This window comes from Orycteropus afer, unplaced genomic scaffold (assembly GCF_000298275.1).
Source record: "Orycteropus afer afer isolate SDZICR_OR568_19922 unplaced genomic scaffold, OryAfe1.0 scaffold00039, whole genome shotgun sequence".
NCBI lineage: Eukaryota > Metazoa > Chordata > Mammalia > Tubulidentata > Orycteropodidae > Orycteropus > Orycteropus afer.
In genome coordinates, this window is record NW_006921626.1 from 9224331 (window position 1) to 9252249 (window position 27919).

General features: G+C 43.9%; 1 protein-coding gene across 1 annotated transcript in view; it reads right to left on the reverse strand.

Moving 5' to 3' along the window:
* The window catches only part of CAPN8 (calpain 8), a 121966-nt gene that overhangs the window by 51226 nt on the left and 42821 nt on the right, over nucleotides 1–27919 (reverse strand). The window contains exons 3-10 of the mRNA XM_007936956.1: nucleotides 20074–20192; nucleotides 17763–17896; nucleotides 16794–16962; nucleotides 13946–14029; nucleotides 12061–12146; nucleotides 8142–8216; nucleotides 6506–6666; nucleotides 2833–3008 (exon numbers count right to left, since the gene is read on the reverse strand). Coding sequence (XP_007935147.1) covers nucleotides 2833–3008; nucleotides 6506–6666; nucleotides 8142–8216; nucleotides 12061–12146; nucleotides 13946–14029; nucleotides 16794–16962; nucleotides 17763–17896; nucleotides 20074–20192 — 1004 coding nt within the window. The remainder of the gene's footprint in view (nucleotides 1–2832; nucleotides 3009–6505; nucleotides 6667–8141; nucleotides 8217–12060; nucleotides 12147–13945; nucleotides 14030–16793; nucleotides 16963–17762; nucleotides 17897–20073; nucleotides 20193–27919) is intronic.

Below are 27919 nucleotides of genomic sequence, written 5' to 3' on the forward strand. Positions count from 1 at the left end.
GAACCCAGTCTAACACATCTGACAAAGAACTTATTCCAAAATGTATAGAAAACTCCAGCATCTCAACAACAGTAAAACAAATAATCCAATTTTAAAATGGGCAGAAGACACTTCACCAAAGAGGATATTCAGGCAGCCAATCAAAACAATGATGAGATACCATCTTGCCCCAGCACTAACAGCAAAGTTCAATAAGACAGAAAATAACAAATGCTGGTGAGGATGTCAGAGACTGGGACACTCATACACTACTGTCAAATGATACAACCACTGTGGAAAGCAGTGTGGCAATTCCTTAAAAAGTTGGAATTAGAAATGTCATTTGACCCAGCAATTCCATTACTAGGTATATATCCTAAAGAAGTGAGAGCCAGGACAAAAAGTGTAGTGCGTAAGGCATTTGACTGCTAACCAGAAGGATGGCAGTTCAAACCCACTCCTTGGAAGGAAGGTTGGTCAATCTACTTCCATAGTGATACTGCCTCAGAAACCCAAAGAGGGGTCGCTATAAGTCAGATCCAACTCAACAGCAATGGGTTTGGGTATGTTCATTGCAGCATTATTTACAATAGCCAAAAGATGGAAATAATATAGGTGCCCATCAACAGAAGAATGGATAAGCAAACTGTGGTACATACACACAACGGAACACTATGCAACCCTAAAGAATAACATAGAATCTGCAAAACACTGCATAATGTGGATGAACTTGGAGAACATTATGCTGAGTAAAATAAGTCCATCACAGAAGGAAAAATATTGTATTAGTCCATTATTGTGAAAAGTCAAGGAAAGGTTTATATATGGAAGGACATTTTCTTTGTTGGTTACCACGGGTGGGAGGGGAGGGAAGAGGAGGGAACACTACTAGGTAGATAGAAACAAGTATCAATTTGGGTGAAGAGAAGGGCAATGTACCAAATGGGAGTGACCAACACGGTGGCATTGAGGAAGAGGGAGACAGAGAGGTGCATGGAAGGTACAGACAACAAAGATGAACCCTTTTGCACCTACAGTACTGCGTTGTCAGTGAAGGCAAACATGAATATACGGGTGGATAGATGGGTGGACAAGCTGAACTACTAGGTATGTCTATGAAGCAGGGAGTGTACCCAAGACCACGTATAGGGTTGGCAGACAATGGTCCTATAAGTGTATTTGTATGATCTGAATTCCCAAGTGTATAGTAGAGATGACGAAGGACAAAGTTGTAGTCACTTCTTGGCCACAGCCAGCTACCCAGAGGGAACAAGTAGTTCAACCTGTGGGCTCGGGACCATAGTCGCAGGGGACATCAAGCTCAATGGGTATAACATACTACACAAAAACATTGTTCCACATCCTACTTTGGTGAGTAGGGACCGGGATCTTAAAAGCTTGCAAGCAGCCATCTAGATGCAACAATGGGTCTCTCCTCGTCCATAGCAAAGAAGAGTGAAGAAAACCAAAGATGCGTGGAAAAAATTAGTGCAAAGGACTGACTGGTACACCATGCTATCCTCAGCCTATAAGATTGAGACCAGAAGGACTAGATGGTGCCTGGCTACCAATGTCAACCATTCAGAAGGGATCTATGTAGAAGATCCTGGATAGAGTGGGAAAACAATGTGGAACAAAATTCAAAAGCACCAAAAAAAACTAAAAGGGTGAGGTTTGCTAGTCTGACAGAGCCTGATGGAACCCCTGAGACTATGGTCCCTAGCTGCCCTTCAGGTCTGGAATTGAACCCACTTCTGTGGCTTCCAGCCAAACAAAAATAGGCATATGAGCTGAACATTTACATTAGGTAGATACACTCCTTGGAGAGATCAATCATGGGAGAATAGAAGGGCTGTGTATGCACAGGGAGACAGCTTGGGGCGCAGGAGTGCATGGAGGGAAGGACACAGGGAAGAGGCGGCTATAGGGAGGAAATGGGAGGAAAGCTGTTGCATTGTGGGAAATTACAGTCAATGTCATGAGACAAAGTGTATGTGAATTGCTATATGGAAGATGAATTTGCTCTGTAAATTTTCAGCCAAATAATAATAAAATTCAAAAAACAAAAAAACTTGTGACTGACCAGCTAAGGTGCAACTATTGGTCTCTCCTCATCTGGAGCAAGAAGATTGAAGAAAATCAAAGACACATGGAAATAATTAATCCAAAGGACTAATGGACCACAGGAACCTCAGGCTTCATGACCCTGAGGCCAGAAGAACTAGATGGTGCCCAGCTAACACTACCAACTGCTCTGAAAGGGATCATATTAGAAAGTCCTCAATAGAGTGGGAGAAAAACATAAAACAAAACTTAGAATTATAGAAAAACAAAAATAGACCACCAGGTTTACTGATTGGATAGACTGGTGGAACCCCAGAGACTACAGCCCTTGGTCACAACTTTGGACCTGGAACTGAACACACTCCCGTAGCTCAATTTTCAGTCAAACGAAAGACAGCTCTACAAGGTGAACAATAACTCTAGGAAGGTACATACTTCTTAGTATAATAAACCATTTGAGATCAAAAGGGCAGCATTTTCCCAAGAACAAAGTTCAGAAGGCAGAAAGGGTTAGGAAAAGAGGAGGAATGGAAATGAGAAGCACAGGGAGGAAGTGGATGTTGCACTGAGGGCATTGCAATCAGTGACATGAAAAAAAAAATTACGTGAACTGTTGAATGGAAAACTGATTTGCTCTGTAAAGTTTCATCCAAATCACAATGAAAAGTTTATTTACAAAATAAAATAAGACTATCCATGCAATAGAAAACATGCGTTTCAATTACTGGCCAAAATCTTCAGATCAAAGGGTCAAGTGTGCAATAAAGAATGAACCCAGTTCAAGAGTACCTGGTAGACTGCATAGCCGATGCTGAGCATGCCCTGTCCTATCCTCTTCTGTCGCCTGCGATTTTTCTGCATCAGACCCAGCAGCACTGTGCAGCAGGGTTCAGCAGCACTCTCCTCATGGCTGTCATCCACCTCGTCCAAACGGATTTTGAACTGAGGATTGGTCCAGTAAGTGGCTGGGAGTCACTCAGGTAGTGGTGGTTCCCCCCCACAGGGGGTGAGGACATGGAAAGAATGAAATGAAAGGGAGAACCGTGATCATCCTAATGAAAGCATGAATCTTGACAAACTGTAGGAGTTCCTGGGTATTGCAAATGGTTCATGCACTCAGCTGTTAACTGAAAGGCTGGAGGTTCAAGACCACCCAAGGCACCTTGGAAGAAAGGTCTGAAAAATCAGCCACTGAAAACCCTATGGAACACAGTTCTACCGGGACACACATGGGTCACCATGAGTTAAAATTGACTCAACAACAACCAGTTAACCACCAACCTTTATGTTAGTGGTCGAGTGCAAAACATTTGTGCCACCCAGGGACCTAATGATTAAGTAAACAGTAGATAGTAAGCAGACCTTGGAAAGTGTTCTTGAAAAGATGTCAGTCATCTCCTCCTACCTCTCCACCCCTCCATGACACAAACACACACAGAGAGAAACATCCATAGCATTCATAATTTCTGCACTTTTGTTCAAGCAGCAGCCCAGGGATGGGTGATAGGGAATATTCAAGGAAGGTTGGGCAATTTACTTCCATAGTGATACTGCCTCGGCAACCCAAGGAGGGGTTGCTATGAGTCGGGTCGACTCAACGGCACATAACAACAACATGATCCCAAGTCTTCACTGTACCCTACTGGGAAAGAACCTCTGAGTCTGCCTGGGAAATTGTTAACATCTCCAGTTCTCAGCTTCCTGGTCTGTGAAGATAAATCCACCTCCTGTTGAAGGGAGACCAGAGTAAAAAATAAGGCCCTGGGACAGATGAAGACAAAGCCCCAGAAGAGACCAGCTACCAACAGGATTTCTCTCTGACAGGCTAAAAGATGACCAGCCACTCTTGCCGCCAGAAACCCCGGACTTATTGACATGTGTTTTCCCTCAGGGTGAGCCCTGCTTCAGATCACAGCCCCAGAAGGCTGGAGAGCTAATCCTCTGTCCACTGGCCCTATAGCCTCACTTGATAGCATCAGTGTTGCAATCTGTGGATGAGACACACTCTTCAAGAGTAAGTCATTTTTGTAAACTTTCACCCAAATCACAATTAAAAAAAAAAAAAGAGTCATTTAATAATGCATGAGGAATGATAATTGGCAATTAAGAAGCATTCCTGCCATCTGACCTGTGAGTATTTAAAGACTGCTTTGTTTCAAGGAAGATTTTTAAAAATCTCTCCAAATAGGGACTACACAAGTGAAGGCACAGAGAGGCCAAATGGATTATCCAAGGACACACAGCATTTCTGTGACAGGAACCCAGCAGCAGAACATAATTGAAAAAGACAAGCCTGACAGGCATTTTCCATGCTAAGGTCTCAACAAGTTCAATAATGATGTGACCTGAGGAGAGAAAGAAGGTGGGAAGAGGGAGGGAAGACTATCTGGCATCCTGTAAAAGGGTCTGACTTTGTGAAATAACAAGAGACTCACAGGTGACAAAGAGCCACTGGTTGTGGTTTCTTTTTAACTATGAAATTACTCGTTCTATTCTCCCTTCCCAAGATTTGTGGTTCCATTTTTTTTTTTTTAATGGCACAAGTATATGGATTTTAAAGCCAAATATCTGTAGATTCCAGAGGAGACAGAAAATTCTGTAATCTTCCATACTTACATCTTTACCAAGGGGCAAGAGCAATCCATCTCCTCCTGACAGCTAGCTGGCAGCACAGATGGGGTAGTGATTTGGTATCTACAGTTACCTTGGGCAGCCTCTGCAGTTCTGAGCTACCAAAACGATCTATGCAAATTTCCTATGCATTTCTAAAAGCTTACTAATGGTGAACGTATTTTAATTTCTCCCCAAATGCAACATTATTTCAATCCCTACATTTTTTTTTTTTTTTTGCTTACTCCTTAACAAAATGGAAGGAAAAAAATGCACTGTAAAAATACTTCCCAACCATGTGACACTACAATAGTTTACAACAGGAGCTCTGGTGGCATAGTGGTTAAAGCATTTGACTGCTAACCAAAAGGTTGGTGGATCAAACCCACCAGCCACCAGCTGCTCCATGAGAGAAAGATGAGGCAGTCTGCTTCTGTAAAGATTTACAGCCTTAGAAACCTGGTGAGGGTTGCTATGAGTCAGAATCAACTCAATGGCAGTGGGCTTGCTTTTGGGTTTGTTTGTTTGTTTAAAAAAAAAAAAAAAAACAGTTTACAAAGCACTTTCCTAAATATTCTGTGTTATATTGCTCACAGTGACCCAGTGAGGTTGCAAGGTAGGTCTCACTGTCTTATTTTGAGGATTAGGAAACTGAGGCTCAGAAAAGAGAAATGACAAGACAGGGTTCCTAAAGACAGGAAATTGGCTCCTTCCTCTCACCCAGAACTTATCTCTGCTGCTGGAAATGGTAGATTTGGATTGGATGGGGGATGGAGGAGGAAACTTGCCAAGACCCCAGGACTGTAGCCTTGGTGGGGTTTTTATTATAATGTCACTTCCAACTTTGAGCATAGCCCTGGATGGCCCTGCTGGGTGCTCATTGTCTGTCATCCAACATCATCAATCAACATCAAACTGGGGAGGGGGTGGGGAGGCAGGGAGGTCAAAAGTGGAGAGAGCTGGTTTTGCTTTCCTTCATTTCTCCTTAGAGAGGTGGGGTCGACTTTTGCAGTTTCTTCATTGCGGGCTGCCTCAGCTGATTCAACCTAGGAGGAGCCTGTACAGGTATTAGTGATGGTTTGTAAACTGGGGAAGGCTTCCCAACTTCAAAAAGATGAGGCCAAGATTAATGCAGAGACAAAAGTTTGCACCAAACCAAATCCACCAGATGGATCTCTGAAACTCCTAGAGTAGGGAGCATTGCCCCAGGCCCTGTGCGTGCCATCCCTGTCCACACTGTCATGCCCCTCCATCTGTGACTCAGGTGCAAATACAAAGCAAAGCACCTGCCATCATAGGTGCAGTCCATTGAAACGGTAGACACTACACCACATTCCTCCAGCACACCATTAGACACTGACCTACAGGACAATGGGATGAGGTCTCCAATGGGTTGGGTGGGGATGGTAGAAGCCCAAGAGAAGAACAGAAGGTCTCAGTATAGGGTAGGAAGAATGTGGTTAGTACAAAGAAGCTCATTCTTCAGGGGCAGGTGGGTGAAGCAATGAGGGTTTGAACACACAGTGCTTGCCACCTGAGATCAGCCCTCAGGTACACGGCTGCAGAGCCACTGCCCACCATTGTTGCCCTGGCCTCCAAGGCCAGGGAAGTAGCAGTGCCACCAGGGGGCACCCAGGAGCCAGAAAGCAAAGTCCATAGGTATTCCCCAAAGAGTCCTCAGAAGGAAGATTGGGCAATCTACTTCCATTGTGACACCACCTCGAAACCCAAGGAGGGGTCACTATGAATTGGATCTGACTGGATGGCTGTAAGTTTGTTTGTTTTTTTTTTTTTTTTAACCCAGCTTAGGGAGGAGAAGGAGCCACGGGACCTGGTGGGCCCTTCACCTTACCTGGGTAGTTCTGGCAGCCCCCGGCGGTGGAGCCACGTGCCCAGCGGCCATTGAATAGGGCCAGGTTCCACTTCTGCACCTCCTCGCTGGTCAGCGAGTCAGGGGACAGGTTGCAGATCTCCAGCCGAGAGAACTGCCTCAAGAAATCTGAAAAGGACATCCTGGGGGTGGAGGAATAAAAGGCTTCCCGTCAAGAGAGGTAGGATAGAAAGGTGATGACACACAAGCTACTTGCCCAGGGAGGAGTGCTGTCAGTAGCCTTAAAGACCCTAGGCTAACTGAAGAGCTTTCTACACAGCTCACTGATACAACTACGCAGACCACTGGCCAACTTCCTCACAGCTGTTAGTTTCTCGATTCTTATTAGAGAGCCCCTCTCATATATCTAACTAACAATGCAAAAACTCTGAATCCTAAACTAGAAAAAACCCCAAGAGATCATCGGAATAAAGCCCCTACATTCGGGTTGTGGTTTTGTTCCTATTACCTGTTGTTGTTGTTAGTACCTTTTTGTTTTATCTCCCCATTTTGCCCTCTCCCCATGGTAACCACTACTATCCCCTGTATCCACTAATCTTATTTTACCTCGATGGATTTACCTACTTTAGATATTTCATAAGTGAGATCATACAATATTTGCCCTTTTGTGACTGACTCAGCATAATGTTTTCAAGGTCCATCTGTGTCATGGGAGCTCTGGTAGCATAGTGGCTAAAGCACTTGACTGCTAACCAGAAGGCTGGCGGTTCAAACCCACCAGCCACTCCTCGGAAGGAAGGTTGGGCAATCCTACTTCCGTAGTGATACTGCCTCGGAAACCCAAGGAGGGGTCGCTATGAGTTGGGGCCGACTCGACGGCACATAACAACAACAACAACAATCTTGTCATAACGTGTATCAGGAATTCATTTCTCTTTATGGCTGGTTAATATCCCATTGTATGGATATACCACATTTTGTTCATCTGTTCATCGGATGGCACTTATTTTGTTTCTACCTTTTGGCAATTGTGAATAGTGCTGCAATAATACTTGGTGTACAAGTATCTGTTTATGTCCCTGGGTTCACTTATTTGGGGTATATACCTAAGAGCGGAATTACTGGCTGATATGATAATTCTATGTTTAATTTTTTAAGGAATCACCAAATTATTTTCCACAATGGTGGCACCATTTTACATTCCTATTATCAGTGTCTATTTAATTCTTACTGATGTCCACCTTAAAGATGTCACCACCTTCTCTCAGTCATGCTACATTCAAGAAGTGTCCTTAGTATTGTCCTTAGCTCATCAGTGAAGGCAGCTCTATTTTGATGGTCAGCTAAATCATAGAGTGCTTCTAAACTAGACTTTAAAGAGATAGTGATACTGGTTTTATATTGTAAGAAGAAACAAAGAAACTGAGGAAGATAGGCTGATGGTGTATTCATGTTAAGGGCCCAAATATCTTATCTTCAAGACTTTAGACATGCTGCTATATTGAATGAGACAAGGACAAAAGAGGGAATAAAAATGAAACCTCCTGGCCAGGAAGCTTGTCACATTCCTGGAACAGTTAGAGCACATTCCACCCACCTCAGGGCCCAGGAAGGACACACGGCTAACAGGAAAGCTCTCTGGAAATAAAACTCTTACCAAAACTCCCCATCTTCAGCTTTCTTGTCCAGCTCTTCCTTCAGCATGGGGTCTATGTAATTCCACTCTGATGCACTGGAAAAGAACAAAGCAACAGGGGTTGTTCCTGAGCGGTTCTGCTGCAGCTCCAGCTGTTTACTGCAGCCAACTTCCCCCCAAGGGACCAGAAATGAAATGCTGAAAAAAAAAAAAACGAGAAGGAAGGTAGGAAGACAGTGTATGAGTCACAAAGTCTAGGGAAAGGATGCAGACTGGGGTCATGGACTGTCTGGGCAGCAAAAGGGTGACATATGATAGGAACACTGAGGCCATAGACCTTGCTCTAATGGTTAATGTGTTTGCTGCTAAACAAAGGGTTGGCAATTGGAATCTACCCAGGAGCACCTTGAAAGAAAGTTTAGTAATCTACTTCTGGAAAATGAGCCATTGAAAACCCTGTAGGGGAAAAATACAGAATAAAGTTTCAAACTCTCATTAAATCGAGATTTCCTGGAGCCATAGAGGATAGATGAAGCCCTGAAACCATTTCCCTGAGATAATCTTTAAATTATAAGCCAAAAATATCCCCTGAAATCTTCCTAAAACCAAACAATAGTCTAACTTAACTAGTAACGAACGTCTGCCTTGAGCATTATGGTCCTTTAAGATCTATCTGTGTGGGATCAAGTGGACAACAGCAACTGGAAAATTAATTAGGAACCTTGGGGGGCAGTGAATCTATGTCAATCGGGGAGGAACAACTCAGAAAAGGAAGGTGAGAAAGGTTGTATAACTGGAAGAATGAAATCCGTGTCACTGGAGTGTACGTGTAGAAACTGTCGAATTGGTTTATTTTTTGCTGTGTATATTCTCCATACAACAACAAAGTAAATTATAAAAAAAAGAAAGAAAGCCCTACACAGCACAAGTCTACTCTGACACAAGTCACCATGAGTTGTGGTTGACTGGTAGTCGACTGGTTGGCAACTAATTTTTATGGGCAAGTTTTGCATTTCTAATTGAGACTCACAGGCCCTTGGTAACAGGAATGTGGAGGTCCAAGACCAGAACTATGGAAAATCCTGTCACAAGAAAGGGAAGCACACCAGAATCAATTAGTAAACTGTCATGCTGGCCTCTTCATCAGTCTGGGGAAAGCATATTGTGAGAGTCTGAGCATCACTGGGTGCAAGCATGTGCTCCACTTGATGAGTCTGCAAGAATGACAATCAGGCTCAGTGTTGTGGTAAATTCCCTGAAGTGATGTCATCCTAGGAGGTCTCCTGCTGGTGGCCTTTCCATGGCAATACCCACTCCATCTCCACATACTGTATTCAAATGCCATCATCTCCAGCTACCTGACCTTTACAAAGTTAGGTTTTCCTGAAATATGTATGCAATGTCTAAATAACTGCAGCAACATGATCCATGTGAAAAATACCCTTCCTGCTGAATACTTTCAGCAAAACCAAAATGAAAGACATTCAGCTCCCCTACATGAAAGCTGAGACACACACAAGCCCAGTCTTTCTCCCTTCTCTCTGTCTCTGTCTCTCTCTCTTTCTCTCTCTGTGTCTCTGTCTCTATCTCTGTCTCCGTCTCTGTCTTTCTCTGTCTCTCTCTGTTTCTAGTTGTCTCTGTGTCTCTCTCTTTGTGTCTCTTTCTATCCCTTTCTCGGAGCTGTCTCTGCTCTGTCTCTCTCCGTTCTCTCTCTATCTCTCTCTCTGTGCTCTAAGTTCCCCTAGGAGATCAGGCAGAAGAGTTCCCAGGCCCTTTTTAATTCACTGAAACTTTAATTTGATCTGAACTGAATCTCAGAATGTGCTTGTAATAAACAAAGATTAGAGGACACGTTGAAGAATGTTAGATCTGACCAAAACCTCCCAGTTGGTTTTTTGAAATTAAGTTTTAAAAAGTGCATAAAAATGTAGACATTAGACTGAGCTTAGAAATGTTACCTCAGAGACACCCCCTCCCACCCCCACCTCCCCCCAAGCTGGTAGAGCATCCAGCCTCCTCATCAACCACCCTCCACACTCTCCCATGTTTCCCAGACTGTTAGAGACTCAGTGGCACCAGGAAAGGAGATAAAATCAAGTAAATCTTTTTGGCAGCCTGACAAATGACTATCAGTTAAAATGGCCAGAACTTGGGGGTTCTTTCTTTCTTTTTTTTTTATGTTTTATTATTTTTTTTGTTGTTGTTGAGAATATACACAGTAAAACACACCAATACCAGTTCAACAGTTTCTACATATGCAATGCAGTCACAATGATTACATTCTTTCAAGTGGTACAACCATTCTCACCAGAATTTGGGGTTTCAGTTTCACTCATGTCATCTTTTTTTGGCAGTTGGCAGAATTGAAGTTTGGAGTTTTCTTCCCTCTTAGGCAAAAAAATAAATAAACAAATAATCTTTGATATGAGGCCCAATCAATGCCCCTAGGGATGTGTGTTTCTCCATGACACAAACTTGAGGGAAAATATTACAGGTCAAAGCAGTAGTGATGCTGTGATTAAATATAATCAAGTTCCCTTAACCTTCAGGTCTGGAACTGAGCTCACTCCAGTGACTTCCAGTCAAACAATAGACTGGCATATGGGGTGAATGTTTACATCAGGTAGATACACTCCTTGGAACAATCAACCACAGGAGAATAGAAGGGCAGTGTTTGCACAGGGAGACAGCTGGAGGGGGGTATGGGAGGGAAGGACACAGAGAAGAGGTAACTATGGGGAGGAAGTAGGAAGAGAGCTGTTACATTGTGGGGAACTGTAGTCAATGTCATGAGACAAAATATGTATGAACTGCTGCTTAGAAAATGAATTTGCTCAGTAAAATTTCACCCAAATCCCAATAATTTTTTTTTTTAATGTAATCAAGTTCCCTTCAAAGGTCCTAAATGCCATCACTGAGTAGGGATAGTGTCAATGGGTACACTCGAAGCTTATGGACATATTTTCACTGTTGCTGTCATGTGCCATAAAGTCATTTCTGATTCATAGCAACCTTATAGGACAGAGTAGAACTTCCCCAAAGGGCTTTCTAGGCTGTTAATGGGAGAATATCACCAGGTCTTTCTTCTATGGAGCCACTGGTGGATTCGAACCACCGACCTTTTGGTTAGCAACTGAGCACTTAACTGTTGTGCCATCAGGGTGTATTGGGAATCTGACCAGTGGCATCTCTGGTGACTTTATGTTGATGATCGTGGTGAATTCTAACTCCTTCCCCAGCTTCAATCCTCCTCCCTTGTGCCAGGTCCATGCCTTCCCTCCTCCTGCCCCTGGCACATTCATTCCAAGGCATAGCTGACCCTTGACATCACAGGAGGCCTCAGGTGGATTGCAGGCACCATCTCTGACTGACTTTCTTTCACCAGTGGAGACACCTGCCCAAGAAGTTCCTCTCCAGTCATTATTGATCTTGTCAGGGAAGATCAATATCTACCCCAGTAATGAGCTCCACTCCCATACATCATGCTGCTATGGCCCGTGGGCACCTAGGATCAAGTTCCATTTTCTAAGTGTCATTTCCACTCGGTGCTGAGGGGTTTGGCCTTTGTCAGAGTGACCAGGGTTTGTGGAGTGGAAACAATCCAATTGTGAGTGATCGATTTGACCTTTGGATCACCACGGTGAGGTAGGCAAGAGATGGGCAAACCTTCACATCGAAGCAAAATTTGACTGAGCTGCCAGACTTCTAAATGCCAGGGCTGAAATCCAGAATCAAAGACTACAGCGAAGTGGGTTTTGTTTTGCTTCTCCCAGCCCAGAACAATTTACTACTCTTTTCTGAGCACACTGTGTAATTTGTGGGCAGGCAATGCTGCTAAATTCCCTGTAATGGCAGTCTCGTCATAATTGTATACTTTACATAATGCCTTTCCTCCAGGAGGGACTATGTCGGGTTGGGCTGAGAGACAGGACCTACGTACTCATCACTCCAGGCTCCTGTCCACTCCACTTTGCCCCACGGATTCCTGAGTCGGATCAACTTCTCTGGATGGCCACGGAAATCCACCTGCAATTCCCACACAGAAAAGGCACATCAGGCGCCAAGTTACTGAATTCCTGCTGTCCTGCATTTACATTGTGCCAGAGAGGATTTGCATAAAATTGTTCAAACATCCCTAAACAAGCGCACTTTTATTTTCTCTTAACACATGTTTTCAGGTTTTTGCCAAGTGCTCTATTTTTCCCAATTGTGTTGAATAAATGAAGAGTGAGTCTAGTACAAAAACAAATTTATGGCTGCTTTCACTTAGATTTAAATTTTATAGTTCACTAAGATTGACTCAGCCCTAATGTATGGAACCTAATGATAATTTCCACCACCCATCAGTCAGTTTGTCCTACTGTGGTGGCTTCGTGTTGCTGTGATGCTGGAAGCTCTGCTACCAGTATTTCAAATACCAGCAGGGTCACCCATCGTGGACAGGTTTCAACAGAGCTTCCAGACTAAGACAGACTAGGAAGAAAGGCCTGAAAATTAACCAGTGAAAACCTTCTAGACCACAAGAGAACACTGTATGACTTTGGACACACCATCAGGAGAGATCAACTGCTGGAGAAGGATATCATGTTTGGTGAAGGAGAGGGCCTGTGAGGTGAGGGACGCTCCTCATGAGATGAATTGGCACAGTGGCCACAATGATGGACTCAAACACACTGGTAACTGTGAGGATGATGTAGGGCTGGGCAATATTCCGTTCTATTATAAATAAAGTAACCATGAGTCAAAGCCAACTCAATGGCAGTAATAAATGTGCTCTAAACAAATACTTATAGTACAGCAACCAGCATTTATTCAGTGCAAACTACGGGCCAGTCACTGTGCTAAGTATTTCAAACACACTATAAACTAAAACCAAACTCACTGCCATCCAGTTGATTCCAGATCATAGTGACCCCCGCTGGGTTTCCAAGACAGTAAATCTTTACAGAAGTAGATTGCCACATCTTCCTTCCACAGAGCAACCTAGTGGGTTTAAACCACCAACCTTCTGGTTAGCAGTCAAATGCCTTAGGCACTGTGCCACCAGAGCTCTTTAAAAATATTATAAACAGAGAAAATATTGGAAGTTGTCAGGAATTTCATTTTTCTTGAATCCACAGCCAGTGCCCATGGAAGTAGCAGTCAAGAAACTAAACAACATATTGCATTGGGTGAATCTGCTCCAAAAGATTTCTTTAAAGTGTTAAAAACCAAAGTCCTTGAAGACTAAGGTATCTGATCTAAGCCATGGCATTTTCTATTGCTTCATATGCATGTGAAAGCTGGACAATGAATAAGGAAGACCACAGAAGAATTGATGCATTGGAATTGTGGTGTTGGCAAAGAATATTAAATATACCATGGACTGCCAGAAGAACAAATGAATCTGTCTTGGAAGAAGTACAGCTAGAATGCTCCTTAGAAGCAATGATGGCAAGACTTCATGTCACATACTTTGGTATCTTATCAGGAGGGACCAGTCCCTGGAGAAGGACATCAAAGTTGGTAAAGTAAAGTGTCAGGGGAAAAAAGAAAAGGAAGAGCCTTAATGAGATGGATTAACACAGTGGCTGTAACGATGGGTTCGAACATAGCAATGACTGTGAGGATGGCACAGGACCAGGCAGTGTTTCATTCTGTTGTACATAGGTTGCCATGAGTCAGAACCAACTTGACAGCACCTATTAATGGAGAACAGAGAGCTGAAATGTCAGTTCTGGTCCTCTTAATCTCTGACTATCTCTCTTTTTCTCTCAGAGATGCCCTGGATCCATACCAATATTATTACATATTACCCTCCACCACCACCACCCAGCTTATTTTACCTCTTCAACCCCTGTGACAGAGTATGCATGACTCTTAACCAGCCTCCGGCTAGTGATGGCTTCTGTTTCAGCTGCACTGGAGACCTAGGTTGAGAATAAAGTCCACTCAGGGAGACTAACCTTAACTTCACTGTGATCACTATGATGTCTTTCAAAGACATGATACTCAGCCAGGGGAATGGGACCCAGAGGGATTGGGAGTGCAGTTATGGCACTGAGCTGCAGATAAATAGAGCCATCTCCATTCAATTCCTTCTTTAACTAGACCTGCAGGTACTGGGTGGCTGCCAAGGCTAGAATATGACTTGCCAGGGTTTAAAATGCCACCAGGATGCTGGGAAGTCATATATTCTTGAAAATGACCCTGTGCTGCCCAAGGAAGACAGAGTTCCATGACAGCTGGTCTGGACTAGTCTTGGTCCTCCAACGTTTTCCCCAAGAGTGCATCCCAGTCATCCTTCCTCTGTGACCCTGCCTCCCTTCCCCATGCCCATATCTCCTCTCCTTGAGCAACATACATTTCCTGCTGGGATTTTTTATAGAGAGGCAAAATGGAGGATAGTCTTGCTTTGTTGTTCACATGCCTGAGATCACTAGTAAGGGCCAGAGAGGAAAGAAGGGCATCAGGAGGGACAGGGGACAACCAGACTCCCAAGACAGATGATCTCCAGGCTTTGGTCTCCATGGCCACTTTAGAATCCATTCCGCCATCTCTCTTGTTGAACTATGACCCCCCGGTGTCAGATCTCTTCCCTTTTCTTCAGAGATCTCAAAGTCCACCAAATATAATTAATCATCACATTTGGTTTCCAAAATCCCAAGAGCACTTAGCAAAACAAAACCAAAACAAAACCCACTGCCATCAGCTTGATTCCAATTCATAGCAACCCTATAGGACAGAGTAGAACTGCTCCCACAGGGTTCCCAAGGATGTAAATCTTGGAAGCAGACTGCTTCATCTTTCTCCCATAGAGCAGCAGTGGATTTGAACCACCAACCTTTTGGTTAGTAGTTGAATGCCTTAACTACTGAGGCACCAAAGCTCCTTAACAAAAGGTGGTGGCAAAGATAGGCCTAGGATCCAGAAACAAAGGGAAATATCAGCAGTATTAAAGGGGCTCTACTGTTAGCTCGGGATCTCTGGTAGCATAGTGGCTAAAGCACTTGACTGCTAACCAGAAGGCTGGCAGTTCAAACCCACCAGCCACTCCTTGGAAGGAAGGTTGGGAAATCCTACTTCCGTAGTGATACTGCCTCGGAAACCCAAGGAGGGGTCACTATGAGTTGGGGCCAACTCGACGGCACATAACAACAACAACAACTGTTAGCTTTGGTGGTGTAGTGGGTAAGGCTGCTAACCAGAAGGTTGGCAGGTCAAACACACTAGCTTCTCCATAGAGGACAATGAGGCAATCTATTTCTCTTAAGATTTACAGCTGTGGAAACCCAATAGGAGTTACTATGAGTCAGAACAGACTCAATGGCAGTGGGTTTTTGTTTTTGTTTTTTACTGTTGTTGTTAGGTGCTGTCCAATTGATTTTTAATTCATTGTGACTCCATGTGACAAAGATAAATCCTGCCCCCACAAGATTTTCTAGGCTATAATCTTTACTTGGGAGCTCTGGTAGCATAGTGCCTAAGGCATTTTGACTGCTAACCAGAAGGCTGGCTTGTTGAACTATGTTCAAACCCACCAGCCACTCCTTGGAAGGAAGGTTGGGCAATCCTACTTCCATAGTGATACTGCCTCGGAAACCCAAGGAGGGGTCGCTATGAGTCGGGGCCGACTCGACGGCAAATAACAACAACATAATCTTTACTTGGTCATGATGTTAGAAGGAACCATTCTCTGCAGAAGGATGTCATGCTTGGTAAAGTGGAGGTCAACGAATGAGAGGAAGGCCCTTGACACGATGGATTGACATGGTGGCTGCAGCGATGGGCTCAGGTATAGTAGGGATCATGAGGCTGGTACAGGACCAGGCATTGTTTCATTCTGTTGTAAATAAGTCCCTATGAGTAAGAGATGACTCGATGGCACCTAACAACAACAACAATCTTTTCTGAAGCAGATCACTAGATCTTTTTCCTGTGGGGCTGCTGGGTGAGTTCAAACTGCTAATATTTAGGTTAGCAATCTAGTGCTTAACCATTGCACCCACAAGGGGCTCTATGTTGTTGTTGTTGTTGTTGTTGTTGTTATGTGCCATCGAGTCAGGCCCAACTCATAGCAACCCCTTCGGTTTCTGAGGCAGTATCACTATGGAAGTAGATTCCCCAACCTTCCTTCCGAGGAGTGGCTGGTGGGTTTGAACCGCCAGGCTTCTGGTTAGCAGTCAAGTGCCTTAGGCACTACGCCACTAGAGATCTATGGCACAGGTAAAATTGGCCTCCTCGGCTAGAAAAACCCATTCCCCACTTACTGATTAGGTCTTAGATGGTCCCTGGGTGACATAAAAATGTTTGTGTTCACTTGATAATCTAAAGGTTGGCATTTCAAACCTACCCAGTGACACCACTTAAGACACTTAAGAAAGGCCTGGCAATCTGCTTCCATAAAGATTACAGCAAAAAAAAAAAAAAAAAAAAAAAAACCCTATAGAGAAGTTATACTCTGTATCATGTGGGGTCACCATGAGTTAGAATCAACTCAAAGGCAATGGGTTTGTTTTAATTAGATCTTAACCAGGTCTTGAGTGCTGGGGACCAATGTGTCATTAAACTTGCCCATTAACTCCCACACTCTTCTTCTGGCCTGCTCTGGATCAAAGCCTTCCCAGGCCTCCCTCCCCCCAGCCAATCCCTTCCCACCACACATGGGGAGCAAAGAGACACTGTCTGGCTCACATCAATGGAGCAGCCCAGTAGAGACCTAGCGCGGAGGGCCTTCCGGATGATCTGATACAGGTTGGCTGGTGGCTTCCTCAGGTCATAAAACTCAGAGATGCCGCCCGTGAAATCCTCAAACCCTTCGACTGTGGACCCTCCAGCAAGAGCTTCATAAGAACCATTGAGTCTGGCAGGGGAAAAAAAGAAGAAGAAAAGAAAGAAAGAAAAAACCACCACCCACAGTGGTTAGCCACGCCAGCGAGGAGTCAACACGGGCTGGGCAATGGTGCTCAGGACACACAGTGAGCCAACTCAGCACTTTAGTAGGAGCAAGTCTCAGACTACTCCTCACCAAGCTGCATCTCCTTTAGAGAGCAAAGCACAACCTTTGCAGAACTGACCCAGTCTTCCTAGGTTTCTGGGGCCTGGGGCCATGGGTAGAGGTGAGGGAGACCTTCTCTCAAGGCTGAGAGGCATCCACCTGAGGATTACACTGAGAACAGTTTTGGAAAGGAACTCAGGTTGCAGAAAGGGTATCAGAAAATCAGACTCATTATAAGAGCCCAAAAGAAGGCTTTGAGTATCCATTGCCAGTGGGAAAGGAAAAGGCTCCTGAGAAAAAGGTGGAGACTTTGTTAGGTAACATATCCAAGTACATTTTATTTAATCATTATTCACTGTTCTTTTAAAAGTTCACAATGACCTAAGGGCTTACTTTGGGGTGTGAAAAAGGAAAGAACTCAGATACAGAAAGGCTAGGTGGTTTCATGGGAGACTCACATTCATGTGAGACAGAGCTGAGGTTTTTAACTCCTGACTCAAATTTCTGTTTCTTCCTAGTTACTGAGGGATGCTTTCTCTTCAGCATACAGGGGGTCTCAGGTGCTGGGAAAGACTTGGACATGTCATCTTAAGAAGGACGGACAGGTGATGACATCCTTCGAGGAGACCCTGGATTCTTCTTAGCTCCTAACCGTCCCCACTTACTTGGCATAGGCTTTCTCCAGAAGAGCGCTCCAGAACTCACTGCCTTCTTCAGAGTGCAGGAAAAGAAGCTCCCCATCCTTGGTGGGCAGCCTGTCATCAATGACCACCTCAACCCACTCGCCGTACTGCCAGAACTGGGGGCAGGAAAACACAGTGGCTGCACATGGGAATAAGCCAACGTGAAGAACAAGTCTCCTCAGCACACCTCAAAAAGGAGACTTGGTTGTTTCCAAGTTTTGGCTATTGTAAATAGTGCTGCGATGAACATCGGCGTGCATACATCTGTTCTTGTTATTAAATTTTGGTCAATGACATGAGACAAAGTATATGTGAACTGCTGTATGAAAAGTGAATTTACTCTGTAAATCTTCACCCAAATCCTAATAAAAAAAAAAAAAAAAAAAAAAAAAAAAAAAAAAGGAGACTTGGCCAGCAACAGCCAAGTCATGGACGTTTAATGAACTCTAAGCTCTGTAAGAGTAGGACCCATGTCTTACATGTCCATGCACAAACACACTGCTATCGAGTCAATTCCAACTCAGTAACAGAGTAGAACTATCCAATAGGGTTTCCAAACTTGTAAATCTTTACTGAAGTAGACTGCCTCATTGTTCTTCTGTAGAGCAGCTGGTGGTTTTGAACTGCCAAACTTCTGGTTAGCAGCCTCATGCTTTAATCAAAACCAGACTGCCTTTGCATGTATGTAACAGAAACCAAATAGTGTGTAGGAGCAAGAAACACCTAGTCCAGTCTCTGAGTCTGTGGGTAAGAAAATTTTCTCAGTCTCACACAGTGGCAACATTATGTTGACACAGAGTCACATTCCCCGACTCTCAAAATAAAGTGTTTTCCTCAAGTTGCCATGGGGAAGTGAATAAGGAGAGGGGATGGATATGTGCATTAAAGCAGAGGTTCTCAAACTTAAGTGTGCATCACCATCACCTGGAGGGCTTGTTAAAATGCAGTTGTCAAACTAAAATCCCAAACCAGGTGCCATCACGTTGATCCATAATCATGGCTATCCCATGTGTTTCACATTAAAACTGTGCTCATAGAGTTTTCAATGAGTAATTTTTCAGAAGTAGATCACCAGGCCTTTTTTCTGCGGTGCCTCTGGGCAGAATCAAAGCTCCACCCTTTAGGTTAGCAGCAGAGACCATTTATGTTAGAACCTAGCAACTCCAAAATGTAGGTGATTGTTTCTTGGGGATGTGATCAAGTTGATTCCAACTCATGGTGACCTCGTGTCATAGAGTAGAAGTGCCCCATAGGGTTTCCAAGGCTGTAATCTTTGCGGGAGCAAATTGCCAAGTCTTTCTCCTACAGAGCCACTGAATAAGTTCAAACTGCCAACCTTCTGGTTAGCAGTTGAACACTTAATCATTGCACCCCTAAAAACCCACTGCCATTGAGTCCATTACAAGTCAGAGTGACCCCCATTGGGTTTCTGAGGCAGTAAATCTTTATGGAAGTAGATAGTTCCATCTTCCTTTAGAGTGGGTTTGAACCACCAACCTTCTGGTTAGCAGTTAAGTGCCTCAGGCCCTGCACCACCAGAGATCCTTATTATACCCCTCAAACCAAAAAAAAAAAAAAAAAAGCCAAACTCACTGCCATTGAGTCAGTTCCAACTCATAGCGACCCTCATTGGGTTTCCAAGGCAGTACATCTTTATGGAAGTAGAGTACCCCATCTTCCTTCTGTGGAGTGGCTGGTAGGTTTGAACCGCCAGCCTTCTGGTTAGCAGTCAAATGCCTTAGGAACTACACCACCAGAGCTCCTTTATTACATCCCTAAACTCACACTCATTGCCATCGAGTTGATTCTGACTGATAGTGAGCAGATTGCCCCTTTGGATTTCTGAGGCTGTAAATCTTTATGGAAGTAGATTGCCCAATCTTCCTTCCACAGAGTGGCTGGTGGATCTGAATCACCAACCTTCTGGTTAGCAGTCAAATGCCTTAGGCACTATGCCACCAGAGCTCATTTTATTACACCCCTGGGGCTCCTAAAATATTACACCCCTCAAACCAAAACCAAACTCACTGCCTCTGAATCGGATCCGACTCATAGCAACTCCTCCTTAGGTTTCCAAGGCAGTATCACTATGGAAGTAGATTGCCCAACCTTCCTTCTGGGGAGTGGCTGGTGGGTTTGATCCACCAGCCTTCTGGTTAGCAGTCAAAAACCTTAGGCAACCCTAGGGCTCCTAAAATATAGGGCCCCAATCCCAGAGTTTCTGATTCAGTAGGTCTGGGAGGACCCACGAATAAAGAAAATAGTGTCAAGGAGCAAGAGCAAGGCACAATACCTGAAAGTGAAAGATTCCGGCATAGTTCTCCTGGAAGCTCTGATCCTTAGGAACAACTCGGTACAGCAGCTCTTCATTCAAGGTGAGGGAGGCAATGGCCGCCAGAAGCCAGCAGTCACCTGCACAATGTCATGGGAAGCACACACTGGTCAGCCAGGCCTGCAAGTCCCTGCTTTATGTGGCTCTCTGTCCTATTCAATCCAGAGTCCACATCACATCCTCCTTTCTACATCAGAACATTGGATTCTACACCTCTGCTGTCTCACATGCACAGGCAGCCATCAGGTCTTGATGCCTCTTTGTTGTTCTTGTTGTTATTTTGCCATCAAGTCGGTCCTGACTCATAGAGACCCCTCCTTGGGTTTCCAAGGCAGTATCACTACAGTAGATTGCCCAACCTTTCTTCCGAGGAGTGGCTAGTGGGTTTGAACCGCCAGCCTTCTGGTTAGTAGTCAAGTGCCGTAGGCACTATGCTACCAGAGCTCCTGATGCCTCTTTAGCAGTTATTTACTCAGGATTGGAAACTCTCTGCTCTTCCCTAACCCCACGTTCTGGTCATTTTACATCTCCTAGACCTGGTAGCATAGTGCCTAAGGCACTTGACTGCTCACCAGAAGGCTGGCGGTTCAAACCCACCAGCCACTCCTTGGAAGGAAGGTTGGGCAATCCTACTTCCGTAGTGATACTGCCTCGGAAACCCAAGGAGGGGTCGCTATGAGTCGGGGCCGACTCGACGGCAAACAACAACAACAACAACAGACAACCAAGGAGTTCTGGTAGGATAGTGGATAAGGCATTTGGCTGCTAACCAGAAGGTCAGTGGTTCAAACCCACTAGGTCCTCTGCAGAAGGAAGAGGGGGTAATCCACTTCCATGAAGATTTATAGCCTTAGAAACCCAAAGGGGGTCGCTATGAGTCAGAATTGATTCTATGGCAGTGACTTTAGATACTCAACCAGTGGAGTGAAAAGTGGAAAGAAATCAAAAGAAAGAAAAATCAATCCATTTTGTCCTTTTTAGTAACTCTGGTGAATCATTTGATTGGGAAAAGCTGTGAAGCTATTTGGCCAGCCAAGAATGTGTGTGTATGTATGTGAGTGTGTGTGCATATGTATGTGTGCATTTGTGTGTGTAGGTGAGTATGTGTATGTGAATGCATATGCATGCATATGTGTAAGTGTGTGTATGGGGTGTGTGTATGTGTGTATGTCAATGTGTGTGGGGATTATATGTATGTATGTGAGTGAGTGTGAGTATGTGTGAGTGTATGTGTATGCATGCATCTGTGTGGATGTAAATATAGAGTGTTATGTGTAAATGCACATATGTGTGTGTGTCTGTCTATGCTCTTCACCCTTTGTGACTTGGATAATGGTGAGTTGGCTCTACCTGGTCTGTTCAGAGCACTCCCTTTCATGTTTTATGACTAGGGCATAGTTTTCACACACTTTTCCTTGATGCTTCATTCATTATAACACTTTTGAGATATTAATTAAATCATCATAGTTTAGAGTGGAAGAAATTAAAGTCAAGAGAGGTCAAAAATCCTACTGCCTGATGTTGGTTACTTTGGAGTTTCAAGTAAATGCAGAAGAAAACCCCTTTCTGTGAGAGTTAGATGTTTCCTTGGAAGAGATCATTGTCCGTTTTGGTGTCAACTTCAAAAGCATAAACTCCAAGCACCCCTTGCTTACCTTAACTTCCTCTGATGGATCTATCATCCTGGAATATATGTAAAATCTTCTCAGATCAATTTATATGCTTATTCAACACCAACCTCTGAGACCTTGATGTCCTTAAGTGTGTTTCTCATTGTGTGAAAGAATATTTCCTCTTATTGGCCCAGTAGCTGTCTCCCTCCAGCTTCACCAGAGAGCCCTGGCTCTAGACATCTAGGGTTTTGGTCAACACGTTCCTGTTCCTCCTATTCATTACATTCAAATACCTCCAAAATCCTCCCTGGTATCTCAGTCCTCATCTTTTCCATGTAAAATATCTGAACTTTTTCAATGGAAGTCCCTTTACCCTTTTAGACACTTTTCTCAGGACCTTGCCTACTCTGTTTTTCTTTTAACACTGTAGGTAGCAAAGCTGCATATATATTGCAGGTGTGAACACACCATGGTTTCCTTAGACTCAGGTTGCCTGAGCAAACAGTAAGTAAATTGTGACCCAGAAACCTACATGGGAGGATCCATCATCGCTCAGAACCACTCCAGGTCATCCTGGGAAGCCCTTTGTTCTTTCTGCCCTTATCTTTCTCAAGAGAGGCTCATGATTTGGTTCTAAATCCATTTCTTTCCTCCTCCTTTTCCCAACTCCCAGTCTCTCTCTCTCTCTCTCTTCCTTTATCTCTCTCTCTCTCTCTCTCCCACACACACACACACACACACACACACATGCACAACTACTTCCCGAAGTCTATCTAACCCAAGAGTCAATGCTGCTTCCCACCCCTTTTCTCATCAGGCTCCATTTCACTAGCAAACACCATCTTCATAATGGCAATAGGGCTCCAGAGTGAAACTAGCTCCCGTGGTCAGTGGAGAGAATCGATATGGACAGGCCTGGGTTGTATTGCCTCCCACCAAAGAAGACTCAAGTAGGACAGTAACTCATTAAAAGGCAACTTCCAAAGAGTGAGTAAAAAAGAAACACTGATTCCCTCCTCCCACCCAGCAACTCTTTCTCTAGTATTCTTCCTACTGATACCTATGATCATGTCATTCCTCTGCTCAAAACACTCAACCATCCTCCACTGCTTAACAATGAAATAAAAATGCCTAACAGGGTATTAAGACTATTTACAAAAGGTGAGAGACAGGACACAAATAGATGTATGCACACCCATATTCATTGCAGCATAATTCACTACAGCAAAAGAGATGGAAACCACACAAATGCCCATCAACAGATGAATGGATAACCAAACTATGGTACATTCATACAATGGAACACTATGCTACATTAAAGAACAATGAAGGATATGTGAATCATCTCGCCATGTGGATGAACCTGAAGGACATTATTCTGAGTGAAATAAGTCAATTGCAGAAGGACAAATATTGTATGAGCCCATTACTATAAAAAGACAAGGAAGGGTTTGCTTAGGGAAGGGAACTCACTTTGTAGGTTACCAGGGATGGGAAGGAAGGGAAAGGAATAATTTTGGACTAGATGGGGACCACACACTGAGTTGGGTAAGGAGAGGATTGGTATGGAAAGAGTCTGTGACTACCATGATAATGGAAAAGGGAGGACACCGAATTGTGCATATAAGATATAGATGACAGAGGCAATACCAGTATATCCACAATACTGCATCACCATTAACACCAAATACCACGCTACATATAAACACATAGACAACTGAGAAAATCAGATAGGGATCAGTGAACAGGATTATACTCTAGATCAAAGATAGATTCAGCTGAGACTAATCTTGTACACGTACTACTGATACAAAATACCCACAATTGTTACAGAAACAACAAAAGACAGACCCAGAGAAGTCCCTCATAGACAGCCAGACACTGTGGGAGAGAGATCCACTGGATCCTCTGACTCAGGACCATAGTACTGGGGAACACCAGACTCAATTGGCACAACAAAATACACAAAAATCTTGTTCACAATATACTTTGGTGAGTAGTGCCTGGGGTCTTAAAAGCTTTCAAGCAGCTGTTTAAGATGTAGCTAATGGTCTCCTATTGTCAAAAGCGAAGAAGAATGCAATAAACCAAGGGCATTTTGAAGGAATCAGCCCTGGGACATGATGGATCTTGAGACCAGAACTAGATGGTGCCTGGCTACCAATGCCAACCACTTGGAAAAGGATCAAAACTGGAGATCCTGGATAGAGTGGGAGGAAAAACGTGGAACAAATTCCAAAAACACAATAATGACCAGAATTACTGGTTGAATGGAGGCTGGTGGGACTCCCAAGACTATGGCCCTGGGATATACTTCGGGCCTGGGATAAAACTCACTTCCAAGGGCTGGCTCTCAGCCCAGTAGTAAATAAGACTTATGTGCAGAACACTCAAACCAGGGTGATGCACCCACCTCCTCTATGGAGATGCATGCCTTGGAGCAACTGGCCATGGGGCACCAGAGGGGCAACAGTCACACATAGGAAAAGCTGGATAGACAGGAGTGCATAACTAAGAAGGGCTCAGGGAGGGGAATGGTTACTGGGAAGAGAGAGGAGAGTGAGTTAGGGTTGAGGATGGTAATTGGGGAGTGAAACCAAATGTACATGAAATATTGAGTGTAAAACAAATTCTGCTCTGTAAATTTGCACCTAAAGCATAATAAAAGAAAAAAAATTAAAAAGACCCTTTACAAATGACTGTAAACTATCGCTCCAGTCTTTTTCCCCATAAACTCCCCACCATGAATATAGTCCTCCCATCAAACTGGAATATGTGAAAACTATGCCCTGGTCTTTTTTCTGCATCCATGATTCTGCTCATTTTTTCCCTCTGTTGCAAAGTCCTTCCTCCAACTTCTCCTGCTGAATCTTAACCCTTCTCCATGAAGCCTTTCCTGATGCTTACAACCCTACAGCCAAAAGTCATGTCTTTTTCTCTGTGTTCCCTCAAGACCTTATTTATACTTCTCTTGCACACTTATCTAGAGTCCCTGAGTGGTGTAAATGGGTAAGCATTCAGCTACTAATCAAAAGTTTGGAGGTTTGAATCCACCCAGAGGCACCTTGAAAGAAAGGCCAGACAATCTATGTCCAAAAAACCTGCCATTGAAAACCCTGTGGAGCACAGTTCTACTCTGACACACATGGGGTTGCCATGAGTTAAAATAGATTCTGTGGCAACTGGTATTGTTTTGTTTTATTTCAGGGCACTAATCACAGGCTGCCTCAAATCATAGTTATCACCCGGATAGGACTCCAACTCCATCCTTGCATCAACTACTTGCTGGAGCTTTCCTTGATCCTACACTGATCTGCCTCTCCATCCCCAAGCACTCCCTCCCCAGAGCTCCCCAGCATGCTCCTGGGCCACTTGTTTGGAATGGTTTCTCTCTTCCCCAGATCCTCTCCCATCTTTTCTTACAGAGCAGGGATGTTGATTCATTCATCTTGGTACCCGCAGCATATGACTGGCACATAGTAGGGGCTCAGTAAATGATGAATAAAAATAAATGAGTTATCATTTAAGGGGCACTGAGTTTCTGTAAAGGATGATGAAAAAAATTGGACATGGACAGTGGTGGCGGTTGTACAACATGATGGAAGTAACACTGAGATCCTTTGTCATCTAAACCTCTCAGGCAGATGGAGAGAAACAAGGGAAGCCAAATACAGAGACACAGTTCCTGGGGAATGAGGCAACTGACCAGCACTCTTCCCGTAGGTAGGTGGCTTCTCGAGGTTATCAGGGCAGCCACAGACCCTTGTTACTGGGCATGGCCCTGGCTGCCTTCTTATAAGGACACAGTTATTCCTGGGTGGTACAAACACTTAACATGCTCGGCTGGTAGCCAAAAGGTTGCAGGCATCAGTCTACCCAGAGGTGCCTCAGAAGAAAGGCCTGGCAATCTACTTCCAAAAAAATCAATTGCTGAAACCCCTATGGAATGCACTTCTACTCTGATGCACATGTGGTTGCCATGAGTCAGAATGGCAACTGGTATGTATGTATCTACTCTGGGCGGAGGAGCCCAGAGTAGAAGAGAACCATAGGTTCAGAGTCAGCACAGGAAAGAGAACCAAAGACCCTGGTTCCTGGTCAAGGCTGTTTCTCCAGCCCACGTGGCACACGCTCTAGATGTTACAATTCAACACACAGCAACAAAATATTCTTTGATTGCTGACATCAAACACAGCAGCCTAGCTGAAGGACAGTTTAATTTTCTTTTCTTTGACTAACTCCTGACATTTCATAGGATCTCCCTGACTCTTGCAGCAAACACTGGGGCTCTGAGGAGATGAACTGGAAAGGCAGACTTTTGAATCCCTGCCAGTCACTACATCAGGTGTGAATGGGCTGTGAGGACAGGAATGTTTTTTTCTAAAGAACACTTCCAAATGAGTGTTTTTCTCTTCAAGGTGTCTTCTGGGGAGGATGGGTCTTTACTCTGCTGCTCAGAACGTTTCAGGCACTGGTCTTTGGGATTTGTCTCAAAGCCTGTGGCACATGGCTACTCTCAGTGGGAATAATTATTTGATCTTTGTGCATAATTTTAATTTCAAAAAGAAGTGAGGAGGTTTTTGGGCCCAAGTTTGGTGTAAAAGGTAGATGAAAACACTGGGAAATGTATCAATTACGTAAGCCCCTCGTCCCCAGCAACTCTCCAGATAGGGGTGCTCAAGGGTTAGAGTTCTCATTTATAAGCTTGAAACAGAAGTCAGCTCACTGGGACTTCAGGGGAAGCATTTGATTTCCTGATGAAATGGAACAGACTTGGCTGGCAGAGACTTTTTCACCTTCTGCTCTTCCTCCTTCTTCCCACCTAGAAAGCCCACACTAGGCCGGGACGTGCAGAAGCCGTTTTGCAATGCTAAGGCACTAAGCACAGGAAGAAAATCAACCCATTTAGAAGAGTACAGCAGAAAGAGAAGGTCAGTCTGTCTGGCTGAAAGCATTATTGAAAGCTCCACCAGCACTAGACAACTTACCTCCAGACTTCATGTCACAAAAGAAAAATCAGCCTCTTGTTTGTTTAAGGAGCCCTGGTGGCATGGTGGTGAAAGCATTTGGCTTCTAACCCATCAGACACTCCATGGGAGAAAGATGAGACAGTCTGCTTCTGGAAAGAATTACAATCTTGGAAACCCTATGGGGCAGTTCAACTCTGTCTTATATTGTAGCTATGAGTTGGAGTTGACTTGATGGCAGTAGGATTGTTGGTTATTTAAGCCACTAAATTGTATTTTATGTTACTTACAACCAAACATTTTCCTAACTGACTGAACCAGAATGACTACAGAAGAATTTGGTGTGCTCTACTAATTGGCTCTGAAAAAAAAATTCCCCAAAAGTGATTTTAAAAATATTAATAACAGTAGCACAGTTGAAATAAACATATCATCTCCTCATTCAAGGCATGAGGTTGAATATGTTCTAGTGAGCCTGGAAGACCCAATGGGACTGCCTGTGTCTCATCTCCAAGGAGGGGCCATAGCATTTGCAGGTAAACCTCAATGGGCTGGAACAGTGAAAGAAGCTGCCTGAAAAAAATCTAGATTCTACCTAATCCCCAATTGTTTTTGTTAGCTGTTGTTGAGTTGGCTCCAACTCATAATAGTCTCATGCATAACAGAATAAAACATTGTCTGGTCCTGTACCACCTTTATGATTACTAGTAATTAAACAATGATCTTTTGTGATATATAACGGTTTTCATTGTCTGATTTTTGGAAGTAGATTACCAGGCCTATCTTCCTAGTCTGTCTTATTCTGGAAGTTCCACCAAAAATTGTCCACTATGGGTGACCCTGTTGGTGTTTGAAATACTGGTAGTTATAGCTTCCAGCATCAAAGCAGCAAGGAAGCTACCACAGTACAACAGACAGGTGGTGGCAACCCCCAATAAGGATGTATATACTTTGAAGTACAAGAAAGGTATTCTTCTGATCAAATCTGGAGATCCTGAATAGAGTGGGAGGGAAAACGTGGAACAAAATCCAAAAACTCAATAATGACCAGAATTACCAATCAGATGAAATCTGATGAGACCCCTGATACTATGGCCCTGGAATACATTCTGTGCCTGGAATAAAATGCACCCCCAGGGGCTGGCTCTCAGCCCAATAGTTAACAAGATGTACACACAGACCACTCAACCCAAGATGATGCACCCACGTACTCTATGGTAATACATC